This window comes from Diachasma alloeum, unplaced genomic scaffold, assembly GCF_001412515.2.
Source record: "Diachasma alloeum isolate Michigan unplaced genomic scaffold, Dall2.0 Dall_scaffold_01997, whole genome shotgun sequence".
NCBI lineage: Eukaryota > Metazoa > Arthropoda > Insecta > Hymenoptera > Braconidae > Diachasma > Diachasma alloeum.
The window spans coordinates 3070-29223 of NW_021682031.1; the positions used below are offsets into that span (position 1 = coordinate 3070).

Below are 26154 nucleotides of genomic sequence, written 5' to 3' on the forward strand. Positions count from 1 at the left end.
GTTCTCCATTATGTTCCAAAAAATATGTGTTCTCCATATCAGGCACTACAAAAAGTCGTGCTCCATTCATTGCGTACCTATAACCTTGAAATCGACCTGATGTGCCTGAAATATCCATCACATGACCTGAATTGACTCGAAAAATCATGTGCTCTACAATTAGTGCACAAAAATAATTCGTGCTCGAGTCATAGTCATAATGGAGGCATCAGGTACCGCTATGACTTTCAGCCCGTAGACAGGTGCCACCATCTTTTTTTTCGTTCTCCACTTTGTCCCAAAAAATGTGTTCTTCATATCTGGTACTCGAAAAGGTCGTGCTCCATTCTTTGCGTACCTATAACCTGAAAATTGACCCGATGTGCCTGAAATATCCATCACATGACCTGAATTGAATTAAAAAATCATGTGCTCTACGATTAGTGCACAAAAATAATTCGTGCTAGAGTCATAATCATAACGGAGGCATCAGGTACCGCTATGACTTTCAGCCCTTAGACAGGTGCCACTATCTTTTTTTTTTCGTTCTCCATTTTGTCCCAAAAAATGTGTGTTCTCCATATCAGGCACTACAAAAAGTCGTGCTCCATTCATTGCGTACATATAACCTTGAAATCGACCTGATGTACCTGAAATATCCATCACATGACCTGAATTGACTCGAAAATTCATGTGCTCTACAATTAGTGCACAAAAATAATTCCTGCTCGAGTCATAGTCATAATGAAGGCATCAGGTACCGCTCTGACCTGCAGCCCTTGGACAGGTGCCACCATCTTTTTTTTTTCGTTCTCCATTTTGTCCTAAAAAATATGTGTTCTTCGTATCTGACACTCGAAAAAGTCGTGCTCAATTCGGTGCCTACTTATAACCATGAAATCGACCTGATGTGCCTGAAATATCCATCACATGACCTGAATTGACTCGAAAAATTATGTGCTCTATAATTAGCGCACAAAAATAATTCGTGCTCGAGTCATAGTCATAATGGAGGCATAGGTACCGCTATGAGTTTCAGCCCTTAGGTGCGACCATCTTTTTTTTTCGTTCTCCATTATATCTCAAAAAATGTGTGTTCTCCATATCAGGCACTACAAAAAGTCGTGCTCCATTCGGTGCCTACTTATAACCTTGAAATCGACCTGATGTGCCTGAAATATCCATCACATGACCTGAATTGACTCGAAAAATCATGTGCTCTACAATTAGTGCACGAAAATAATTTGTGCTCGAGTCATAGTCATAATGGAGGCATCAGGTACCACTATGACTTTGAGCCCTTAGACAGGTGCCACCATCTTTTTTTTTCGTTCTCCATTATGTTCCAAAAAATATGTGTTCTCCATATCAGGCACTACAAAAAGTCGTGCTCCATTCATTGCGTACCTATAACCTTGAAATCGACCTGATGTGCCTGAAATATCCATCACATGACTAGAATTGACTCGAAAAATCATGTGCTCTGCGATTAATACACAAAAATAATTCGTGCTCGAGTCATAATCATAACGGAGGCATCAGGTACCGCTATGACTTTCAGCCCTTAGACAGGTGCCAACACCTTTTTTTTTCGTTCTCCATTTCGTCCCAAAAAATGTGTGTTCTTCGTATCTGGCACTCGAAAAAGTCGTGCTGCATTCGGTGCCAACTTATAACCTTGAAATCGACCTGATGTGCCTGAAATATCCATCACATGACCTGAATTGACTCGAAAAATCATGTGCTCTACAATTAGTGCACAAAAATAATTCGTGCTCGAGTCATAGTCATAATGGAGGCATCAGGTACCGCTATGACTTTCAGCCCGTAGACAGGTGCCACCATCTTTTTTTTCGTTCTCCACTTTGTCCCAAAAAATGTGTTCTTCATATCTGGTACTCGAAAAGGTCGTGCTCCATTCTTTGCGTACCTATAACCTGAAAATTGACCCGATGTGCCTGAAATATCCATCACATGACCTGAATTGAATTAAAAAATCATGTGCTCTACGATTAGTGCACAAAAATAATTCGTGCTAGAGTCATAATCATAACGGAGGCATCAGGTACCGCTATGACTTTCAGCCCTTAGACACGTGCCACCATCTTTTTTTTTTCGTTCTCCATTATGTCCCAAAAAATGTGTATTCTCAATATCAGGTACTAGAAAAAGTCGTGCTCCGTTCATTGCGTACCTATAACCTTGAAATCGACCTGATTAAGCCAAGGTATTATACCAAGCTAAGAATTTTTCTCGATCTTGTACATTCATCGTGTCTACGCCGTAATATTTCTCATCAGGTATAGGTCCTACGCAGTCCTGATTCTCTTTTCTATTGAAAGAATATGGAAAATAACCTTTCGCAATATTTCGTAATCCAAAGGCCTTCGATAAACTGGCTAGAGCCATGTGGAAATAATTTAAACTATCTTTGAATTTATTATCCCCGAAATCCATCAAGATAATGTTTGTACCGTTAATAATTGCTTTAATTTCGGTGTTGATCCGACGCATGACATCTCTCAAAATAAATTGCGAGTCATATCCTTTTGCGTTGTGAGCAATACAAACTACTTTTTTATACGTATTATCCATTGACGTGATGTAATTGACAAATCCAGGTACAGGATCATCATCATCAAAAACATGTTCTCGAGGATTACACACACTGTATGGGCTTCCAAGATTTTCCTCAATTTTCATAATGTCGTCATCGTTCATGTCAGCACAGCAGTCACATACGGTTTGGGCTACGCAAAGGGTTGGTATATGTATATTGACGTCATCAGTTTCTTGCATTGCCTCATCTTGTTTCGTCTCAAAGTCATAGAAAAGAAATACCACGCGTTTCTTTTTTGATTTCTTCTTGCTTTTCAATGTAGGCATGTAGCATAGATGAGAAATATCTTCGTCCTTCTGGCACACAGAGCAATAATACTTATGGCACACGTGTTTTTGACCTTTCCGATAGTCAATTTTCACATTACATTTTTTACACAATTTTATGCCCTCACATACGGTTGGGTTGTTTCCGCTAAAAGATCCTGCTTTTTTATGTTGTTCGAAGCACAATTGTCCGTGATCTGATTAAACCCGAATTAAGTCACTTGAAACGAACACGCCTTCAAAAATCACAGAATAGACAAGCGAAAAAAAATTTTATGAAGATCCTATCTGTTGATTTAAGCCTCATGATTATGTCGAAATCTCTTTGTATATAAACTGATCAAGGAAATAGGATGGTCATAAATGAATAACGACTATTACTAGATATTAATGAGAAATTATGAAAAAGTTGATTAAAATCATATTCCATTTTTTTTGCTCTATCGATTGACCGTTCTTTGATTTTGAAAAAAATGTTGAAATATGCAGATTTAGTGCCGCCTCTTACAGAAGAATCAAGTTTTTGAGAACAGCATGGTCAGAAACTGAGATGAAAATGTGATTCTTTCTTCATTGAATATGAACGAACCAAGGAATTTCTTGACATTTGATGAAAAATGATTGACTGTTTGTTAAACAATTTCCATTGATTAGTGATAAGAGGGAAAAAGTTGAAAGGAGAATATATCGCAGAATGAAATTCGGCTGATGCCGATTGTTGATTAATTTTCCACAACGACAAGGTTATATTCAGGAAATGAATCGAACCGGACTTTTTTGGGTGGTAGATATAGAGAACACATAATTTTTTGAACCAAATGGAGACCGAAAAAAAAAGATGGCGGCACCTGTCCAAGTGCTGAAGGTCATAGTGGTACCTGATGCCTCCATTATGACTATGACTCGAGCACGAATTATTTTTGTGCACTAATTGTAGAGCACATGATTTTTCGAGTCAATTCAGGTCATGTGATGGATATTTCAGGCACATCAAGTCGATTTCAAGGTTATAAGTAGGCAGCGAATGGAGCACGACTTTTTGTAGTACCTGATATGGAGAACACATATTTTTTGGGACATAATGGAGAACGAAAAAAAAAGATGGTGGCACCTGTCTAAGGGTTGGAACTCATAGCGGTATCTGATGCCTCCGTTAGGATTATGACTCGAGCACGAATTATTTTTGTGCACTAATCGTAGAGCACATAATTCTTTAATTCAATTCAGGTCATGTGATGGATATTTCAGGCACATCAGGCCGATTTCAAGGTTATAGGTACGCAATGAATGGCGCACGACTTTTTGTAGTGCCTGATATGGAGAACACATATTTTTTGGGACAAAGTGGAGAACGAAAAAAAAAGATGGTGGCACCTGTCTACGGGCTGAGAGTCATAGCGGTACCTGATGCCTCCATTATGACCATGACTCGAGCACGAATTATTTTTGTGCACTAATTGTAGAGCACATGATTTTTCGAGTCAATTCAGGTCATGTGATGGATATTTCAGGCACATCAGGTTGATTTCAAGGTTATAGGTAGGCACCGAATGGAGCACGACTTTTTCGAGTGCCTGATACGAAGAACACATATTTTTTAGGACAAAATGGAGAACGAAAAAAAAAATGGTGGCACTTGTCCAAGGGCTGTAGGTCAGAGCGGTACCTGATACCTCCATTATGACTATGACTCGAGCACGAATTATTTTTGTGCACTAATGGTAGAGCACATGATTTTTCGAGTCAATTCAGGTCATGTGATGGATATTTCAGGCACATCAGGTCGATTTCAAGGTTATATGTACGCAATGAATGGAGCACGACTTTTTGTAGTGCCTGATATGGAGAACACCCATTTTTTGGGACAAAATGGAGAACGAAAAAAAAAAGATAGTGGCACCTGTCTAAGGGCTGAAAGTCATAGCGGTACCTGATGCCTCCGTTATGATTATGACTCGAGCACGAATTATTTTTGTGCACTAATCGTCGAGCACATGATTTTTTAATTCAATTCAGGTCATGTGATGGATATTTTAGGCACATCGGGTCGATTTTCAGGTTATAGGTACGCAAAGAACGGAGCACAATTTTTTCTAATACCGGATATGGAAAACACATTTTCCACGACGAAATATGAATTTAAAAAAAAAATCCATTCTCAGGTTTCTCAGTACAACTGTGAGCTGCAAGTCTCTTCCCCCCACCCACCCCCTCTTTTTCTGCGTTGATCTTGGAGCACGTTTAAAACACATAATTATGACATAGAGTATTTTTAGATTAATATTGAATGGGATTTTTCAACCCTTGAAACCTCTCAATACGAATTCTCACAAAAAATGCTTCCGTCCCCCCTACTTTTTCCTCCATCTTGGAACACGTGAAAAGCACATAATTATGGTGTAGGATATCTTGCAATCAACATTGCTTTCGATTTTTCAACCCTTAACACTCCATTATACGTATTTCTGCGTAAAGGGTTTCCTTACCTCCCTTCACCCCCTTCAACCCCTCATTTTGGAGCACGTGAAAAGCACATAATAATGGCATATGAATTTTATCGACGATCATTGAAAATCATGGCCTTACCCTTAAACCCCTGAAGGGCTGGAGCACAATTTTTTTAATTTCAGCACCAATAAAACAAATAAAAAACACTTAATTTTGGTGAAAAAAAAGTGGTGTTTTTAGCCCTTGCTCCGCTAACTTTATGGAGGCTATCAATGTGAATAAATCGCTTTAACAGAAAAAAAATTGTATTTTCCAGACAATCGTAAAATCGGAATAAACTGTTTCATTAACATCTTAAAATCATTCCATTAACGATAGAAAATGAATTGTCTTTTTGATTATGTCAGGCAACTACGTCGGCGTCCTCGGAGCGCACAAATCCAAGTTGTAGTACTGCTGGTCCCGAGGATGTTCACGATAATATTGCTGGCGAGGTGACTTCAGGTATTCATGGAACATCTCGCATTATTATATATCCATGTTGGTAGCAATGAATGATATGCTTTCACGTATAATAATAAGAAAGCCATCACATTCGGAAAGAAAATTCGATTGGTAATATGTTCAGAACTCTCAAATTCTATTACTATTCTATAGCGAATTTTCCTTCTCAATTCGTAATGCTAATTATCCGGTTTATCAATCAAAGGATCATTGAGCAAACTAATAGATAGGTATTTCGCTAATGGGAAAATTTCAATAAATGTGTTTTTCTATATGACTTTGTGCGTTCAGATTTTTTGCGAGAAGAATTTTACTGGAATGTGGTCAGGCTATGATAGCTGCCGGCTTCAGTTTTCCGTAGTGCACTGTGGGTAAAGTATTTTTTTTCGGCAGGGAGTGCGCAAAGTTCATAGGGTGTGCATAATATAAATTCTCTAGCGTCGACCTCTGAACATTAAGTATGCTGAACCGCCCCGAAAAGAGAACCTTTCAAGCAAATTTTTCTGAAAAGGAAATTGGAGAAAATCTTGCATCAAAGCAAATTTCTCATTTAAATCATAAAGAATAGAAATAGAATACCAAGGAAATTATAACAGCATTCGGATAGGATTGTAATTGAATTTGAATTTTTGGTACGTCCTGATGGACAAAACGAAACGTGTTCTGTATCGATACCATCAGTTTAATAGACCTCATTATTTACATCACAGAGTCTAGTAGCGTCGATGATAATCATTCAGGATCCGATACCGACTTGAACGTTGACGACAATGAAATCTTTGCCGATCATGTGGAGGAAGAGGAACAAGTGGACCCCTCAAGCAGACACCTAAATCTTTATTCTGGTGACGAGGTATGAACAGAACTATTATTCCTCCATCTCGGTATTTCAACTTCACTGAAGCATGATTGTAAATGTAGGACCGAGTTTTTTCGAATTCATTTTCTCAAGTGATTCATTCTTTGTAGTAACGGATACAAAAAATCAAAATTTATTAACGTTACATCTTCTTTAGGCTTTATGTGATTTTTCGCAACTATATCCAATTATGAAAATGAAGAGTGGCAATCATGAAATTCTTTTGAATGTCACAATATTTGTGTTACGAAATACCTGATCCATCGTCATCTGTCTGAGTAACAGTTCCATTTATTAATGTGTCGACAAAAATTTTGATCATTGTGCATCCTTGATTATTGATGAGATATCGTTTGAAGGGCATGAAAGGAAAATTGAGATATACAACAAATGTCAAGTACTTCAGAAAACATTATTTTGAGCATCCAAATTTTCAATTTTTCTATGAACAAGATAAATATTTGAGTCTTTCGTACATTGAAATGGAAATTGATTAGATAATATGAGAATAGAATCCCCAGAAATCAATTCAAAGTCCATTCCTATTCGATTCCATTTTATATATTCTTGTGATATTTTTGCGGAATATGTCATCCTTTGTATTTGAAAAATTGACATTTTCAGTTGATCTGATGAATAGTTTCCTCAAAAAATTTCGATTCCTCATATCGGAGGCTAGATTCAATGTCCACTACGGCGACATAATTTCCTTCATATTTGGCTCTATCAGTCTTTTCTAATTCATAACTTTCATTGTAATGCAACAATAGGATAATCAGATCCCACATGACGGAAATTCCAGAGATTGTGAAGATGAGGGCCATTCCAGAGGATCTGTTCATGCTCCACCATCAGATTTCGGAGATTCTGAAGATGAGAGTTATTCCAGAGAATCTGTTCATGCTCCACCATCAGATGACTGCAGTGAAATTTCTGAGGTTTGTTACAAATAAATCTTGGAAATTTTGACATAATCCTCCGAATAAATCGTAATTCAAATTCGAACCTGAATTATAGGATCCGCTGGATGACGATGACTTAGATGACCTTATTTTCGATGAAGATCCTAATGAACCAGACGATGTTCACCCTGCGTCGGAAAATGATGATTCGAGCTCTGAATCAGATGGTGAATTTATCAATCTTGATAATGCACTGTTGAATCGAATTCTACGGTTCCATGCAGAGCATACGACAAAAGAAGCTCTGGTCTTGATTTTAGCATTGGGGATCCGACATAAGTGGACCTATGAAGCTACTCTCGGGGTCACCAGATCTCTCAACACTCTATTAGGAGGGAAATATTTCCCTGAGAGCAAAAAGCAATTATGGACAGCGCTTGACAGGAAAGCCACGAAATTGATTATGAGAGCATATTGTCCTCAAACAAATTGCGGACTTTATCTGGGCAGGAAAAAATCCTTAGATGAAAATCGTCGCTGCTCTTGTGGATGGAAAATTAATAAAAAGAAAGTTAAATATTTTATCTCATTGAACTTACAGCAAGAGCTTAGACAGTTCCTAAACTCTCCAATTGCCGCTCAATTATTAGAAATTCAAAGACGCAGACAGGAAAGACCAAATGACCGAGTAGAAAATATTTACGACGACGAGTGTTATCAGAATCTATTGGATGAAGGCATTGTGACTGCAAATGATTTTGTCTACGTATTCAATACAGATGGTTTCAGTCTCGGAGACTCCGGTAAAACCAGTGCATGGGCCATTTTTATTCGCCTTCCAGGTCTTCCATCTGGTATTCGTCAGAAGAATATGATTCTTGCTGGGATATGGATTGATCAGAGCGATCCAAATATGAATACGTTTCTGGAACATTTCATGAAGGACGCAAACAAGCTTTCATCAGTGGGAATTTCTTGGAAGCCTGATGGAGTGCATGAAATCGTCAGTCGTTTCATACCTGGATGTGCCTGTCTGGATACACCAGTACGATCTGCCGTTTTGAATACAGTTAAATTCAATTGCCACTTTGGCTGCTCATTTTGTCATCATTATGGTGTTTATGCCGGTGGTAGTATGAAATATCTGATTAGGCCTCATCCAGAAGTTGAACCACCAGTTCTGCGTACTCATCAAAATCTAGTTCGTGATATGGAAGCCGCGTACAATGCCCAGGATAGTGTTCGAGGTGTCAAAAGTCCTTCCGAACTCATGAATTTGAATCACTTTGACTTGGTAAAGGGTTGCACTGTAGATGACGTACACTCAGTATTCCTGGGTGCCACGGAGTTCCATACCGATCTATTCCTCAGTGAAGTGGGCGAACCTTATTACTTGGATGCAGCGAAACGACGAACCGTGAATGCTAGACTGAAGAAAATAAAAACACCCCGAGACATCAGTAGGAAACCTCGATCTTTTGAGGAAAGAGCTTTATGGAAAGCATCCGAGTGGAGAAACTGGTCGTTCTATTATGCAGTCCCATATTTGCAAGGATTATTACCACAGCGGTACATTGCCCATCTTGAGATATCAGGAGCAACTTTCTTGCTATCGAAAGAGAGTATAACAAGACAAGATATTCTCGTGGCTTCTCGATTATTGAAACAATATGTAGATCTTTTTGAGCAATACTTTGGTGTTGAGAATATGAGGATGAATATCCATCTTCTCACACATATAATTGAGAGCGTGAAAAATTGGGGACCCTTGTGGGTTTATAGTACTTCTGGGCTTGAATCGTGGAACAACACATTATTGCAAACAGTAACATCTCCGAACGGAAGTATGTTGCAAATTGTTACGAGATATCAGATCAATAAGTTCATTCATGGTCTCATCAGTGATGATGGAATTGCTGAAGATGTCCGCCAAGAGTTGACTCAAATTCTCTTCAAATTACCAGTAAAAGATACACGAAAGATTACCAATGCGTATATTCCCAATAAATATGTGATATGTCAGCCAACAAATGACGAAGAATTCCTCTTACGCCAACGTGGCCTTGACTGTACGTAAGCTCGTTAGCTTTGGTGAGCCCGAAATTTGTGGTTTATTCGGTGATTCATTGGAAATCTCTCATTAATTTCGAAACGCAAAGCATCTTCTCGGTGTAGATATTGATAACACCCACAAGACGTTTCACCTGTCGACCGAAATAAACTGTCCTGCAGTAAAAATTTCCATACTCGATGGAGTATTCGTAACACCTATATCGAATCGCTTCGAAATAGATTGAATTATGTAATACTTTCCTGTGAAAACACACGATCCATGTAAATTCTGAATGATAATGTATTTATTCCCTATAATGAAATAAAAAAAAAATTGAAAAAAAATTAAGTACACATTTGAGTTCTGTGATGAATAATTGTGTATCATTCAGACTAATATGGATATCCATTTCCCATAGGGAAACAAGCTTCGTTGCTAGTATCGGTTAAAAAACATGGGAATGTCTTTACAGTTAACATAGCTGTTCTGCTCCACACTATAGCCACATATGATCTTATTTTCCCACAGAAAAGCTCAATCTAAACAATCACAATGCAATAGGTAGAATTGGCAGAAGAATTTTTCAATGCATTCAACTCTCTACGGGTACACCTTCTGGATAGTCCTTTACTGGGATGATTTATCACGCCACCTCCACTGCTGAATTGACCTTGAATTCGAGACGCATTACCTACTCATTAGATCTTTATGATATGCTGAATAGATTTTTACTCATAGGATCTGAAACTGTACTGTTCAATTCAACGAAAAATTTCGCCAAACAATTGAGGAATTTTCAAGAATTCACAATAATTTGATATTCTGAAAACTTTGTAGGTTTTTTTTCTATTGAAATTATTAGAAAATTTCCAATAGTGTTTTTACGTACAAAGTCCCTATTATTCAGATTCGAAATTGAACGACAATGTTGATTCTGCAGGATCAATAGCACCCATAAACCTCTGAACAAAGTCACTGGGTTCGATCAATCCCACAGGCTACACGAACGAAAAAATTAAATAGAAAAACCTAGCAAATTAGCTAGACGATTCTATTGGATTTCAATAGGAAGTATTGTATAGAAAAAGTCAATAGAATTAGATTTTTCTATACAACTTATGCTATTGAGATATTTTCTATAGAATTTGTTATAATTTTCTAAAATCTCTAATTTCAGAAGCTCCAATTTTCTACGTTTTTTTGTTTGATTTTCTTGATGGAAAGAAAAGGAAAATAAAATGAAACAAACTTCGAAAATTCGAGCCGGAAAAATCCTCAAGAATATATTTCAATAGAATAAGTTGCATAGAAAAATCGAATTCTATGGACTATTTCTATAGAATATTTTCTACTGAATATGTCAATAGAAACGGCCAAAAGCTTATAGAAAGTTCGACAGAAATCAAATAGAATTGTCGAGCAAAGACGCTAGGTTTTTCTATGAAATTTTTTCATTCGTGTATATACTTGCATATTAGTGGGGTGATGAGGAACCCCAGTGTATCCATAGAGAGTTAATTACACGAATGCCTCATCATCAGAACCTCCCCTCGGGAGAATTTGATAAATGCGGGCCATAAGTGGGGACAATATACCGCCTTGAGGACATCAAGAGGTAACCTCATACCTGTAGCTTTAACTTATAGCTTCGAAACACCTCTAGGAGACACTTCAGAAAGCTAAAGCAATCAGAATATCCACTGAGCTTTGTAACTGAGTAGCAGATGTCCGTGGAGAATTAACGGTCTCGGGGACATAACCATGGCTATGGCTGTTGTCATTTGCTCCTCAGAGCATCACCACGGACACTGCAATTCATGTATAGTTCTTAGGTCGTCCTTCGGGCCTCATCTATAAATTGATGATGAACGCATGTTGAGCGTGAGGATGGTGGAATTTTCTAAGGACATCACCGAAGACATCGTCGGGTCCTCAAGATACCATCGCGGAAACGTAAACTTATGCAGGGATCCCAGGACATCCTTTGGACCCTATCCCTAAGTTGCCGATGACTGCGAGACATGTGAGAGGATAATGAAACGTTCTGATGACATCGCCAGAGACAGGGAAGTCCTTAAGACCCCATCCCGGACACTTAAATTCACGCATGGAGCTCAGGACGTCCTCCGGACCCTATCCATAAGTAGCCGATGACCGCGGGGCATGCGTGAGGACAATGACATGTCTTGGGGCCATGATGAGAGACACCGCTGGATCCTCAGGACACCACGGTGGACACTTGCTTTTATGCACGGATCTCAGGACGTCTTACGGACCCTATTCATAAGTTGCCGATGACTGTGGGACATGTGGGAGGACAATAAAACGTTCTGGGGACATCGCCAGAGACATAGGGAGGTCCTTAAGACACCACCACGGACACTTGAATTGACGCATGGAGCTCAGGACGTCCTCCGGACCCTATATATATAGCTGATGACCGCGAGACCTGCGTGAGGACAATATGTCTTGGAGACATGACGAGAGTCACCGTTGGATCCTCAGGACATCACCGTGGACCCTTCAATTTATGCACGGATCTCAGGATGTCCTCCGGACCCTGTTCATGAGTTGCCGATGACTGCGGGACATGTCGGAGGACAACTAAATGTTCTGGGGACATCGCCAGAGACGCTGCTGAGTCCCTGCGGACACCACTGAGGACACTTGATTTTATACAAAGACTTCAGGATGTCCTTAGGACCCCACCATTCTATTCTCAGTGACCGTAGGACATACGTGAGAACAGTGAAATGTCTCAAGGACATGGCAAAAGACACTATTTGGTCCTCGGGACCTTACTCCAGACACGCCTAAGTGTTCAGGACATAAGTTGCGGACATCGGAATGTCCGGCGGACATCGGGGAAGACGCAAAAATGTCCGCCGGACATGCTTACGACGTCATGTAGGACAAAATCAATATCCCAGCGGGCCATCAGAGGGCGTAACGCAAAAAAGGTCGCGTGGACGCTTAATTTTGCAGTTTTTAATTTTTTTAAACAATTTCCCGGTTTGTTACAATCCCAAAAACTTAGTATGTGTTTCATATCATTCTTGCGCATGATGTCTTATGGTTTTTATCCTTCTTCTATCATCCTCGATTTCGGCCAAAAAAAGTCCTTATTTGATTGGCCTACTAACTTTATTCGTCTCTCGTTTAACCCTGGTCGTCACCCCCTTGATCTTTGAAATTTTAAAGGCTCTAACCCATAATACAACTAGATCCGCGAGATAATTTCCCTACGCGATGCTTACCACTGATCTCCCTTATATACACGATAGACATCACCATAGATCCACGGTAAAATCTCCCTTACATCCACGGTAAAAAGTGGAAACACTGCACGCCATTCACTCACCTTATATGCACGGTAAAAAAAATTACTTTATATCCACGGTGAAAATCTTCCCTATATCCACGGTAAAAATGGGCCCGATGCACACCACTGCTTACCTTATATCCACGGTAGAAATTACCGTATATCCACGGTAAAATATACTTTATATCCACGGTAAAATTTACCATGGACCGTGTGAATAGACACTGCCTATACAATTATGTGCGGAGGAGAACTCTAGATATTCCATACATTATTTCAGACAGCAATATTGGTCCCATGATTTGTTTCACCCTGAATTGATCATCGACAGAATAAACGGTTGACTCACTTTGTGTTACCGCATGATTTTGTACACACATAACAAAAATCGTTGATAAAAGGATCTGGAAGTTGGCGACGATCGGCTATCACTGGACCATGTTGAAAAATCATTCGAAATGCCATTTTAACTGAATACACAAAGTATAATCATTTATAATCGAGCTATGAATGGGAATGAATTATAGTGTCCACATTACAGAAATTGTCAATGTTTTTTTTTATCGGTAGCACTAGCGATGTTCAGGATAAACTCATAATGGCGCAAGCAGCTACTGCGGCCTCTGATATACCACTACTCCACGCACATGTGAGAATCGTGCGCAAGAACGGAAGTGGCAATGCGAGGGGTACATCCGCCATACCCTCTACCGTTGCCACCATACCCTCCACTTATAATGTGCCCCACACCCTCATCGATAGTACAGAACGTGATCATTTATTCTTTTTGTTTTATAGTATAAACCCAACGCTATTTTCTTTTATATTTCTTATAGTTTACGGAATATTAATTGTTCAATCTTACCTTTTTGGCACAACTACCTTGAAAAGGACGGATGAGGAGTAAGAGAAGGAGTAGTTGCGGCGGTAGTGGGGGCGGTGGAGGGGTAGACGTGTAGAGGGCTGCTAGGAGACTCGGTTCTTCTGGCGAGTCAGTGGGTCTTCGCGAGGCTGGCGCACTGTGCAATCGGTTGAGCTTTGAGAGCAGAGGACATCCATATTTCACCAGCGAGGGCGTACGTTCGGATGCAGAGTTTGCCGAGGGACATCATAGTAAGCTAATTATCCATATTTTTTTATTTTTTCGTGATTCATTAAATCGGGGAAGGTTAATTTATTTTTGTCCGTGAGAACATCAGTTGAGTGCATGAAGTGGATTGAAACACCGGCCGGTTTTTATCTTTGATTGTTTGCGAGTGGAGGAAACACATTTTCATTGGACCCTATTTAGTGAAATAAATGTTCCAAAATTCCGTGGTACCCTCGAATCATGTCGGTTCGGTGGACTCGGCAAGGCAATTCCGTACCTCAATGGGGGACAATGGGAAACTGGCTAGTTCAAATCCCCAACTCTGCTTTGGATAAATAATTGCGGTATCATTTTGCTGTTTAAGAGGGTATCGATAATCGAAAGCAGCCAGTGTTACCCCATCTCGTATTATTTATCAACCTGAATGCAAAATTTGAGGAATTGAATTATATGATTTTCGTGTCAATCAAAGGGAATATAAATTAAAAGTCATTGAACGTTTTGGTCGGTAGCTATGCTTGAGTGTCAAGGTTTGAGGGTGTGTGAATAATTATTCAGCGTATCGTTTCCAAATTGAGTTCTTCCATCGCGCTAATTGATATGCATTTGGATCATGGACTTTTCAATCCCGAGAGAATATAGGATGAGGTATTTATTCCGCCGAATTTTCGTCCTATCAAAGTTTGTTTTGGCGGCATCAGCTCTCCAAATCAAGGGGGGAGAGGGAAAACATGGCCTGAAACACGAATTCGTGTTAGGAAATGAAGAAAATTGATAAAAACACTTGAAGACCGTTGAAGAAATTGATCCGTAATTTTTCTTGCAATGTTTTTTGTATCAGTTTCTTTAGCAATCATTTACTAATTTTGTTGATATGGATGAACATTAGAAACGCATTGATATCGAAGCAGTCCTGGGAATTTACTCTTCCTTGGGGATTTCCAAGTATCTTCTACAGTTTAATACAGACCACACTATACATTCGGCAATTTCAAAGCATCACATTTGTCAACTACATTGCGGGTGAATAATTTCAAAAAAATCATGTATATCCATCATCATTCTAAGAACTTTTTGCAAAGGATTATTATTCTTTTAACGTTTCTTATTTATAAATGAATAATTAACATTGTTTGAACTTTTGGAAACCGTATTTTTCTCGACATAATAGCTAATAAAATAATAATCTAATATGAGAAAACAAGATGATCTAGACGACAGCACGGGTCAAACGTTTTGTGATCTTCTCTAATTACCAACATATTTATTTATAATTGGAGATATTGGGGTTTGGAGAAGACAACAAATCGCTCGACCTTGCCCCGCTTTCCCCTAATAAAATGAGATATTTTGAGGGGTAAAATCAACTTTTTCGAACATTCGTTTTCATTTTTCCCGGTGCATGTCGATTCCGCACCCCCTAAAAGTCAATGGAATACTTCAAAACTCAATTTTTTGGCCCCAAACATCTCGATTCCGCATTTATTCATCCCCTCAATTGCAATGAAATACTTCAAAAATCATTCGCTTTTCGCCCGATGAATGATGATTTGCATTTATTCACCCCCCAAATGTTAATGGAATACTTCGAAAATCATTGTGCCAATTGATATGCATTTGCATCATGGACTCTTCAATGCTCAGTGAATATAGAATAAGATATTGATCCCGCCGGATTTTCGTACCTAACCATCAAGGTTTGTTTTGGCGGCATCGTTCACAAAGGCAGGACGTGCCGCAACTCTCCGAATCAAGAGGGGAGAGGAGAAACATTCTCTTAAACACGAATTCGTCTTGCGAAATGAAGGAAATTGATAGAAACACTTGAACACTTGATGAAAAAATTGACCGATATTTTATTATAATTTTTTTTTGTTTCAATTTTCGGAGCCATCATTCACTAATTTGCTTAAATTTCTGAGAACGTTTTTTTCTCGACAAAAAATGTAATAAAATAATAATCCAATATAATAAAACCAGATACACTGCTCGCAAGTTGCACACTCATAAGTTGCTCATCTTCTCCTCATCCCCTTCTCGGACACTCGAGCGCGGTCCCTCAATCTCGGCCGCCTTATCGTTTCTTTTTGACCTCCGTACGTAAACACAGAGGTCCAAATAATTTTATTCGAAAATAAAACTATTCATTCTCTTGGAATTCGGATCGGCAGTGGTTAGGGAGTGAGGGCCGGTGGAAAGTTGGTCATTTCTCGGAAACGGGAACCCCTACACCCCCTTCGATGAGCAACTTACCAGAGAGTACTGTATTCTAGGGGCGAGCGGGGCAAAGAGGGAGGTTTCGTGATCTCCTCTAATAACTAATATCTTCATTTATAATTGAAGATATTGGGATTTGGAGAATACAACAAATCGTTCCACTTTGGCCCGCTTTCTCCTACTAAAATACGATTTTTTGAAGAGAAATATCAACTTTTTCGAACATTTGATTTTTTCCCCGGTGAATGTCCATTCCGCATTTATTCCTCCCCTAATTGTCAATTAAATCTTTCGCAAATTCTTTTTTTTATCAATGATTATCAATTGCGCATTTATTCTCCCCCCCCCCCNCCCCCCCTAATTATCAATGAAATACTTCGAAAATTCAATTTTTTTGATCGGTGAGTTTCGATTCAGTATTTATTCACCCCCTCAATCCGAATGAAATCCTCGAAAATTCATTTTTTTCATCAATTTTTTTTTATCCGTGAATGTCGTTTCAGTATATATTCACCCCCTCAATCCGAATGAAATACTTCGAAAATTAAATTTTTTTCATCGGTGAATGTCGATTCAGTGTTTATTCACCCCTTCAATCCCAATGAAATACTTCAAAAATGAATATTTTGATCAGATGAGTGTTGATTACGCCTTTATTCAACCCCTAAATGTCAATTAAATACTTCAAAGATGGATTTCTTTTCCGGCCGATGAATGTCACATTTATTTACCCCCCAATTGCCAATGAAACGCTTCGAAAATTAAATTTTTTGGCCCAGTATACATCCTATTGGAGACATGACAAAATATTTGTCTCTGCGGTCATTTTTTTGCCCAAAAGTTGGGCATCAAACGAACATTTTGAAGAAAGAAAAGTTGAAAAGTATTAATAATTGCAAGAGTTCTGATTTTTTGAAAATTTTTTTCTTTTTCGATGAATTTTTTTTTTTAAATCATCATCAATGTTTGACCACCCTTTAGAGCTATAAAATTTCTCTTCAACACACTTAAAGAACACGAAAAAAACCTTCAAAATGATACGTCACTGGTTGCATTGTATCCAGTTTTATGGGTTTTCTACACAAAACGTGGTTTTTGTTCAATCGCGATTATCTCAAAAACCAAATTTTTTTTATCGGAAATTTTTACCAAAAATAATCTATAAAATTACTAAAATTTCAGCGTCAAAAAAAGTTAGTCCTTCGCAGTAGTTGGCCAGATATCAATTTTTTAAATAAGCAAACTACTAAGAATGATGAAAAATCCCGTCGAATGAGCCAATTGTCTCACCAGTGAGTGATTTTTTTATTAATCATTGGAATAAAAGAAGATACAAGATTGGTAGAAAGAAAACATGATCAATTTGTCGTTCGTAATATTATCTTCACTGATAGATCGAATTTCGACTATTACGAACGACAAATTGATCATGTTTTCCTTTCTACCACTCTTATATCTTCTTTTTTGCCAATGATCAATCAAAAACTCATTCACTGGTGAGATGATTGAGTCATTCAACTCAATTTTTCATCATTTTCAGTAGCTTGCTCATTTCAAAAATTTATATCTGACAAACTACTGCGAACTGCTAACTTTTTTGACGCCGAAATTTCAGTAATTTTATATATGATTTTTGTGTAAAAATTTCAGATTAAAAAAAAAGTTTTTTGGGATAATCGCGATTGAAAACAAAACACGTTTTGGCACAGAAAACCCATAAAACTGTATAGAATGCAGCGAGTGACGTCTCATTTTGAAGGTTTGTTCATGTTCTTTGAGTGTGTTGAACTTTAATTTTATAACTTTAACGGGGGCTCAAACATTGATGATGATTCGAGAAAAATGAAAATTTCATGAAGAAAAGACGAAATTTTCAAAAAATCATAACTCTGGCAATTATTAATATTTTTCAACTTTCCCTTCTTGAAAATGTTCGTCTGATGCCTAACTTTTCAGAAAAAAATTGGGGAGAAAATCCCTGACATCAAATTTTTTGGGTTTCGAACTTGGCGTGAAACTGCTCGTATGATATTACATAAAAACAAGTAATTCTTGTCGATGACCCAGTGAATATTAATTCCGTATTTATTCATCCCCTAGATGTCGATGAAAAACGCGTAGGTGATAGAAATTGAAAAATGAGATACTTTCATTTTCACAAGGCTTCACTAAAAAAAATGAATTTTTTTAATAATCATACGATTGAAAAAAATACATCAATGCTGAATACAATATGTGCAGGTCTACGCCAAATCCGAAACCCAAAAAATTTGATGTCATGGATGTTGTCTTCGATTTTTTTCTGGAAGGTTGGGCATCAAACGAACATTTTAAAAAAAGAATAGTTGAAAAATATCAATAATTGCAAGAGTTATGATTTTTTGAACATTTCGTTTTTTTTCGATTAATTTTTTTTTTTCAAATCATCATCAATGTTTGAGCCCCCTTTAGAGCTAGAAAATTGGTCTCTAACATACTCAAAGAACATGAAAAAACCTTCAAAATGAGACGTCACTAGATGCATTCTTTTCAGTTTTATGGGTCTTCTACGCCAAAACGTGTTTTTTTTTCAATCGCCATTATCTGAAAAACCTTCTTTTTCAGAAATCTCAATTTTTTTTCAAAAATCTATACAATCTATACAATTACGAAAATTTTGGCGTCAGAAAAAGTTAGTACATCGCACTAGTTTGGCAGATATTAATTTTATAAAAAAGCAAACTACTGAAAATAATGAAAAATCGCGTTGAATCGCCCAATTTTTTCACCAATGAGTAAGTTTTTGATTGATCATTGGCAAAAAAGAAGATATAAAAGTGGTAGAAAGGAAAACATGATCAATTTGTCGTTCGTAATAGTCGAAATTCGATATATCAGCGAAAAGCATATTATGAACGACAAATTGATCATATTTTCCTTTCGACCACTCTTACATTTTCTTATTTGCTAATGGTCAATCAAAAACTCACTCATTCGTAAGAAAATTGGGTAATTCAACGCGATTTTTCATCATTTTCAGTAGTTTGCTAATTTAAAAAATTCATATCTGCCAAACTACTGCGATGTACCTACTTTTTTTTACGCCGCAATTTTCTTCATTTTATACATGATTTTTGTTAAAAAAAAATTCAGATTTAGGAAAAAATCGGTTTTTGAGATAATTGTTATTGAAGAAAAACACGTTTTGGCGTAGAAAACCCATAAAACTGAATAGAATGCAGCGAGTGACGTCTCATATTAAAGGTTTTTTTAATGTTCTTTGAGTGTGTGCAAGAGACATTTTCCAGCTGTAAAGAAGGCTCGAACATTGAGGATGATTAAAAAAAATTTTTTTCATCGAAAAAAACGCAAATTTAAAAAAAATCATAACTCTTGCAATTTTAATACTTTTCAACTTTCGTTCTTTCAAAATGTTCGTCTGATGGTAAACTTAAAAAAAAAATAATTGGAGAGAAAATCCCTGACATCGAATTTTTTAGGATTCGGATTTGGCGTGGAACTGCTCATATGATTTCTATCATTAATTTTTCTCATTACATAATATTTTCCGCCAATATAGATTGAAAAATTGTATAATTTCGTATGATATGCGCCTCTTCACTGATCAATATAATCTAACTCAGCAGAATAGATCGGTGATAGAGAAGTTTTCATTTTAGTTTTTTCATACAGGATGACGTGTCTCCTGTATCGGTGATTTGATTTCCGTGCTTACAGATTCGTATATCACTCAACGATAGATCTCAGCGTGAAAAGACAAGATGATTATTTTTCCAAGAATACGGAGAAAGCTCCTTCTTCTTCAATCAAGCTATCATCGTGGCAATATTTGGAAAAGGGGAAGGAAACTGGTTGGCAGGTGGAGGTACGTGCAGAAATTTTGTATTGTCTATTTCAGATCGAAATTATTTGGATCATGTCGAACATCATCGCATAGTCCACGAAAAAATATTGCATGATTCCAGTTTGAAAAAAAGGCCCTTTCCTCACCAGTATTTATTTATTCATTTATTTTATTTTTATTTTATTTGTATAAGAATCATACAGCCGAGGCCAATTACATCATAAAGTATCATAAAATGTCGTACGAAACACACGCAAAAAGGTGCTTCCTGACGAGTGTGATTAAAGCTCTCGCCTTTGGCCGGACCGAGCCCCATGAGTGGAACGCAGTTGTACCCATCCGTGTACCCAATAAGATCACACAATTTCCCCGCAAATTTAATTTCCTTCATTCTGATTGGTTATACAGATAAACATATGTCCAAGTAAACACTCTATGGACTTCCACCCTCACACCTGTGTTCACGATGGAGTGAACCTAGTTTGGAACTTGAGAAAAATCAGAATTAGGAAAAAGTCCAATTTTATATAATAGAGAGTCATCAAATTTCACGTGGATTTACTCAAAAACGTATTTTTTGCATGTCTTTTTATTTACATGGATTTAAATTGTGGATGAAGCTGAACGAATTTAAAACTGGATCCCGAATGAATTCGACTGTTTCCGGATTTTGGTGAGTTGACGCGGTAGCTCCAATTAATTTGAATCTCTGTTGCAAAGTTTCAGTTCCGCCCCCCATTGCTCATGGATTTTTTCTCATCCATCCGTTTGCTAAATTCATTCCTTTCCGACGACACCTAGACATTGTTGTGGATCATGCACCTCGATCGAGTAGTGTGAACACTGTTTGATCTCGAAAATTATTGAAACTCGATCTGGAATCGTATCTTTTCTGATAATACCCTCTAATGTTCAGTATTACTGTTATCGAAAATATGAGAATAGACGACGCATCATTGTCTCCCATTACAGACGAATGAAGTGTGATGCCCAGGGTTGCCCAGGAGAGGGAAAGCGTAAAAGGGGACGAATCGTCGTCACACATGGTCACAACCACGTGGGAAGGTTTCAGCTGAGATTTAAAGTCCAGTTTAAAATAAGCTTGATCAGGAAGAGTGTTAATTGTTGGTCTAACCCCAGGAAGATCCATAACGACATCATCGCCGAGTGAGTGCACATTAAAGTATTATATAAGCTACGAACTCCTATGTAGTACTTCCCATCTACACGGAGAAAAAAATTCCAGAATTTTTCAGGCGAAATTCAGGCAAAAATTACCGTGCCGTCTGGTAAAGTGGGTTCAATTGTCTAGCACCAGAAAAATTCCGGTGCTGCATAGTAAAAATTCCGGTAACGCACAATAAAAGCTTGATCCCTGACTGTTTTCTATTACATGATAAATTTCATTCAATAGTTAAAAATGAGTAAACATTGTCATTCAGCATATCATCCTATTAATTTTATTTTAACCTCTCCTCCATATCCTCTCTCCCATATTAAAAGCGGAATGCGCGGCAAACGTATGTGGAACGTTTGACAGGCCAATGTATATCTACAGCGTTATACACCTCATGAAGCGAAAATAAAGGGCACTTATTTTATTTCTTAACCGTTTTATCACAACACTAATTAATATTTCACTGAATTGATATTATGAAAAACATTAACCTGGGGTTTCAGTAAGGAGATATGTGAGAGAGGAGGCTAGAGGAGGCGACGGAATAAATCATCTGGTCACGTTGAGTCGATGTTCGTGGTTGCGGAGGGGGGACGAAGAGTACCGAAATCTTACGAATGCGCGATCGGGTCCTAGGATTCTGGTAGAGCACCGGAAAAATTTGCCAGTCAGTGTCATAATTTTTCTCGTATTTCTCGTAAAAATTCACTGTCGCTTCGATTTTACCGTGCTGCACAAGAATTTTTCCCCACATTTATCCGAAAAATGACTCGTGCAACAGTACTTTTTCCTACTCTTTGCGGTACATTTGGCCTGGAAAGACCATCTGAACCAACTTTACTGTGCGGGCACGGTAATTTTTCTCGTACATTTCTCTCCGTGTATTAGGTCCATCTGAAAGAACGCTATTTCACCCATACTGTGAAATTATAGGAAACATTTTGACATATTAATGGACGAAATATATCTAATCAGAAGCGTACATGATAAATTGAGTACGGGATGAGAACTGGGGAATGTCCCTGGTATTTATTTATTTACAACGAAAATAGACGAAAGATCCATGGAAGGAAATATATCACCGGGATGAATGATCTTTTGAAATAGCTATTCTGAGTGTTTGTGTCCAATCAAGCTTGTATATTATTCACAAAAAGTTACGGTCCTATTTTTAATTGGAAATAACATCAGTGAGGGCCACTGATGGAATATTTGTCACTTTAATGAAGTGCACACAATTTTTCGTCCTCACCATGATCAAAAACAATTTTCAGTCATCCACGTGCTGAACCGATGGTCTCCTATGGGCAGTATTCAAAGTCCATACGCCACTGGAAGAACAATCATATGTACTTACCTGCTCTGAACTCCTTCGGAGATTGTGAGCAGGTAGTGAATGAACGTGCTACTCTCAAGGAGTATGATGGAGGCGTCCTCGAAGTGCAAGCAGTCCCCCTCCAGGATGGATCGGAAATTGGTTTAAATGGAAATCGCATAATACCTCAGATGTTCGACGGACACCAGGTGCGGCTGAGGATAGAGATGTCAAGCGATGTCAAACCAACACAGCTACACATAGAGTGCACTGTGGTCTTCTTAATAGTTTTCAGACACAGCGTGAGTTAATTTCTGAGACAAAAATTAATAAGAGATGAGTCTGGGGTTTTTTTATACACCCAGAGTTGAATGTGGAATTTTTCTACCAACCCAGAGTTAATTCTGGGATTTTCCTATAAACCCTAAGATAAGTCTGGGGTTTTTCCTATAAACCCAGAATCAAATCTGGGATTTTGCTATCAACCCAGAGTAAACTCTGGGATTTTCCTATAAACCCAGAATCACAGGAAGGGATGTCTTAAAAACCGAATAATCCATTGTATCCTTCGATATTATCTCCAAGATTTTGTTTATTCTTGAAAATTCCATCCCATCATTATTAAATTTTAGTTGTTTTGACTTTGAAACCCCTAAAAATTAATAGAAACTTTTTGATATTATTCTCACGATTTAATTCGTCTACTTGAAGACATTCATGTATCTGTTACAGTTTAGTACAGACCACGCTGTGGATTCAGGCATTTTCGATCATCAAATTTGAGAATTAACACGAAATCGATTTGTCGTATAGTTCGGAATGTGTATAAATTTGTTACAATTCCGAAAAAAAATCTTTTTTATGGTGGAAAACAAATCCATTCAATTTTTCGACATCATCTCGACGGAACCTAATAATCAAATGAATTGATACCCCCTCTCCTCTCTTTCAATTCACTCATGAATCTCTGCCATTGTATATTGCAGGTGGTACCTTGCCTCCTGGGATTCCTCCCCAACACAGCCGACGAAACGTTTAACACACTTGTCGGAGTAGTAAATGAGCAATTCTTTAGGGGGGTGATCATCAGTAGCATCCTTACCCCCTTGGATCAAGGCTTATTCCAAGCAGTGGAGCAAGTGTTCCCTGGGATTCCTCGGGAAATCAGCTTGATAGATCGCATCAAGGAGATTGTTATGGCTGCGAACACTCTTCACATCAACCTCCAACCACAAGATACTCAGATTCTACTCTCCAAATTGATTTCTGTCTCGCTTGCTCACGATGTTCGACAAGCATTTACTGATCCGGCTGGAATTGTAGCCCCTCAGCAACTGGATATTCTGAATGGGTTGTTTCAGTACTACGAGGATTCATGGCTGAATGGAGTGACTCTTCCAATCTATGGTTTCTACGAGAAACCTCAGAGTTTACTGTTGCCAGATACTACAATTTGGTATAAACTCACACGAATAATGAAGGGAAATATTGATGGTATTTGGGACTGGATGAAAGGGATGATCAATCTCCAGGAGAAATCTCACAGAGAGGTGACGAGGGGCGAAACTACTCACTCATAGACGTGTTGATAAGGGGTCGAAGCTGGAATTCATTGTTCGTCTCGCAGACTTGAGAGCTGCTTGGACAGCGGTAGATAATTTCGAGAATTACAACTCTCTGGAATTTCTGGCGACCAGCAGCCTACTCTTAAGAGCACGAGTGTCAGATGTAATTTTCCAGACAGCTGGTGCTACGAGCACTGTCCACCTCATTCGTGGTGCAAATCGTCAGGGCGATGTTAAAGGTGTTGTCATCGGAGAGCAGCCAGATATCGATGAAGTCCGTAGACAGATTTACTTGGACAGACTGAATGGGAGAAACTTCCGAAGACGAAGGAGATCTGCGGACCTAGGTGAGAATACGGATTGTTTTATAAGGGAACACGACATTCAACTGATAATTTTTGTACTAATAATTATCAGCTGATAATTTCACTGGTACTTTTCCATGTAGCTTATATATATGAAAAACAAAAGACTTCCTAATCGAGTGAACCCCCTCGTTGAAACTGGCAGACGGATTTTGTCTCATGCAATCCTCTTAGCCGAAATTTCGATGGAAAAATTCCCCTCCGAATACCATTCGAGCTTCAAAATTTATCAGGTATTTCCCTCCAGGTTCCCTTCATACAAACGAACTCGTCAAATTTTTCAGGAAAAATCCCTCCTACTTCCCACTCGTGATTTTTTTCAGTTTCATTTTGAAACTTGGAAGCTGATGTGGTATTATTTATGTATTACGTTCTCGGCAGATGACACAGTGTCACTCCCAGGGTCAGATCAGGAGCTTGACTCAGACGAGGAGAGAGACATCGCACGTCAGGCTGCTCCAGGTGTGCCGAAGTTGGAGGAGCTGAATGGAGATGAAGGTTTCCTGATGGAGGAACAGTTACTGCAGGATGATGAGCTCGAAGCAGTAAGAGAGAGAGAGAGCAAGAGATGAACTCGTTGCAGATAACCCAAGAGATGTTCAGAGGAATGTCCTTGGCAGGGACATGCTTGTTGTACCCAACGGAAATCTGCTACCCCTGCCCCTGATCAACAGGTCGTACATCCAATTCAGAATGAGCAGGAGAATCCCAGACCCCAGAATGAGGAAAATGGTAATGGTTATAATTAATATACTAAAAAAATTTCGATAGACTGTTAGAAAATTACTCTTGAAATTTCAAGTAAAAAATATTGAAATTTTTGACAAACAATAATTTACATGGAATTTCCATTGACCGTGTTATTGATAAATCAATCAATTTCCTTCAATATTCAACGAAATTGATTTCTCAGGCTCATACGACAATGAAAATGACTGAAAATCGTAGAAATTCAGGCAATTATTCTTCTAAATTTTGAATCTGTTGAAAATTCGATTTAATGTAAAGCTTAATTTTCGGGATAGTTTTGAAAATCCTATCATTCCCTATCATATTGTCATTGAAAATTCACTGATCATTCATAATGAAAAACTTAATTCTATTGGATTTCCAAGATGAATCAGGAATTCCGTGAGCAATTTAGTCTGAAATCGAATTCAAGTTCAGAATATTGAAAATTCAAATGCACCTATTACTCAAATTTCAAAAAATTTCTAACAGTGTACCATTGCAATCAATATTTTTGAATTTCATCATTCTACTCTAATTGATTTCCTGCTGTTCTAGATCTGTCATGTCTTCTCTCTGTTCCTCGCCCTCTCATTTTTCTCATTGAGAACTCGACGAATTCTTCCTGCCCTCTTCTTTCTCTTTGCGGGGGAGCGTGGTTTGTACTTTTACAACTCTACAGACGACTGTGATGTCTTGACGCTGATTTTGATGGTTGGTAGCAATGATCAGCCATCTTTGTCCGCGATATTCAAATTAATATAAAAAATTAATTAAATAACGTAAAATCTTTAAATACTGAGAAAAGTCGAGAATGAAAGGACAATGAACAGGGGACGAAAAACAACTTCGCAGGCGTGAGAAAAACCGTTGCCGGAAATAATAAATGTCAAGTACTT

At 38.1% G+C, this 26154-nt stretch overlaps 1 protein-coding gene across 2 annotated transcripts; it reads left to right on the forward strand.

The window, feature by feature from the left end:
- Positions 1-13963: 13963 nt before the first annotated feature.
- On the forward strand, positions 13964-26148 carry LOC107046795. Of its 2 annotated transcripts, XM_015269503.1 has the most exons (8): positions 13964-14066; positions 19978-20125; positions 20725-20777; positions 21077-21271; positions 22556-22898; positions 23583-24508; positions 24908-25258; positions 25814-26148. In XM_015269503.1, exons 4-6 carry the CDS (start codon positions 21081-21083, stop codon positions 24174-24176), a joined length of 1128 nt encoding a protein of 375 aa, XP_015124989.1. In that variant the 5' UTR covers positions 13964-14066; positions 19978-20125; positions 20725-20777; positions 21077-21080; the 3' UTR covers positions 24177-24508; positions 24908-25258; positions 25814-26148. The 2 variants fall into 2 exon arrangements, with proteins under 2 accessions (XP_015124989.1, XP_015124988.1); XM_015269502.1 differs by lacking the exon at positions 20725-20777.
- Positions 26149-26154: the final 6 nt, after the last annotated feature.

Bases quoted from the DNA above. Each gene is read 5' to 3' on its own strand.
- LOC107046795 (XM_015269502.1), top strand. From the start codon at position 20,022: ATGATTATTTTTCCAAGAATACGGAGAAAGCTCCTTCTTCTTCAATCA. The intron at 20,126-21,076 runs GTACGTGCAGAA...CTCCCATTACAG, and splicing joins AAACTGGTTGGCAGGTGGAG to ACGAATGAAGTGTGATGCCC. The intron at 21,272-22,555 runs GTGAGTGCACAT...AACAATTTTCAG, and splicing joins CATAACGACATCATCGCCGA to TCATCCACGTGCTGAACCGA.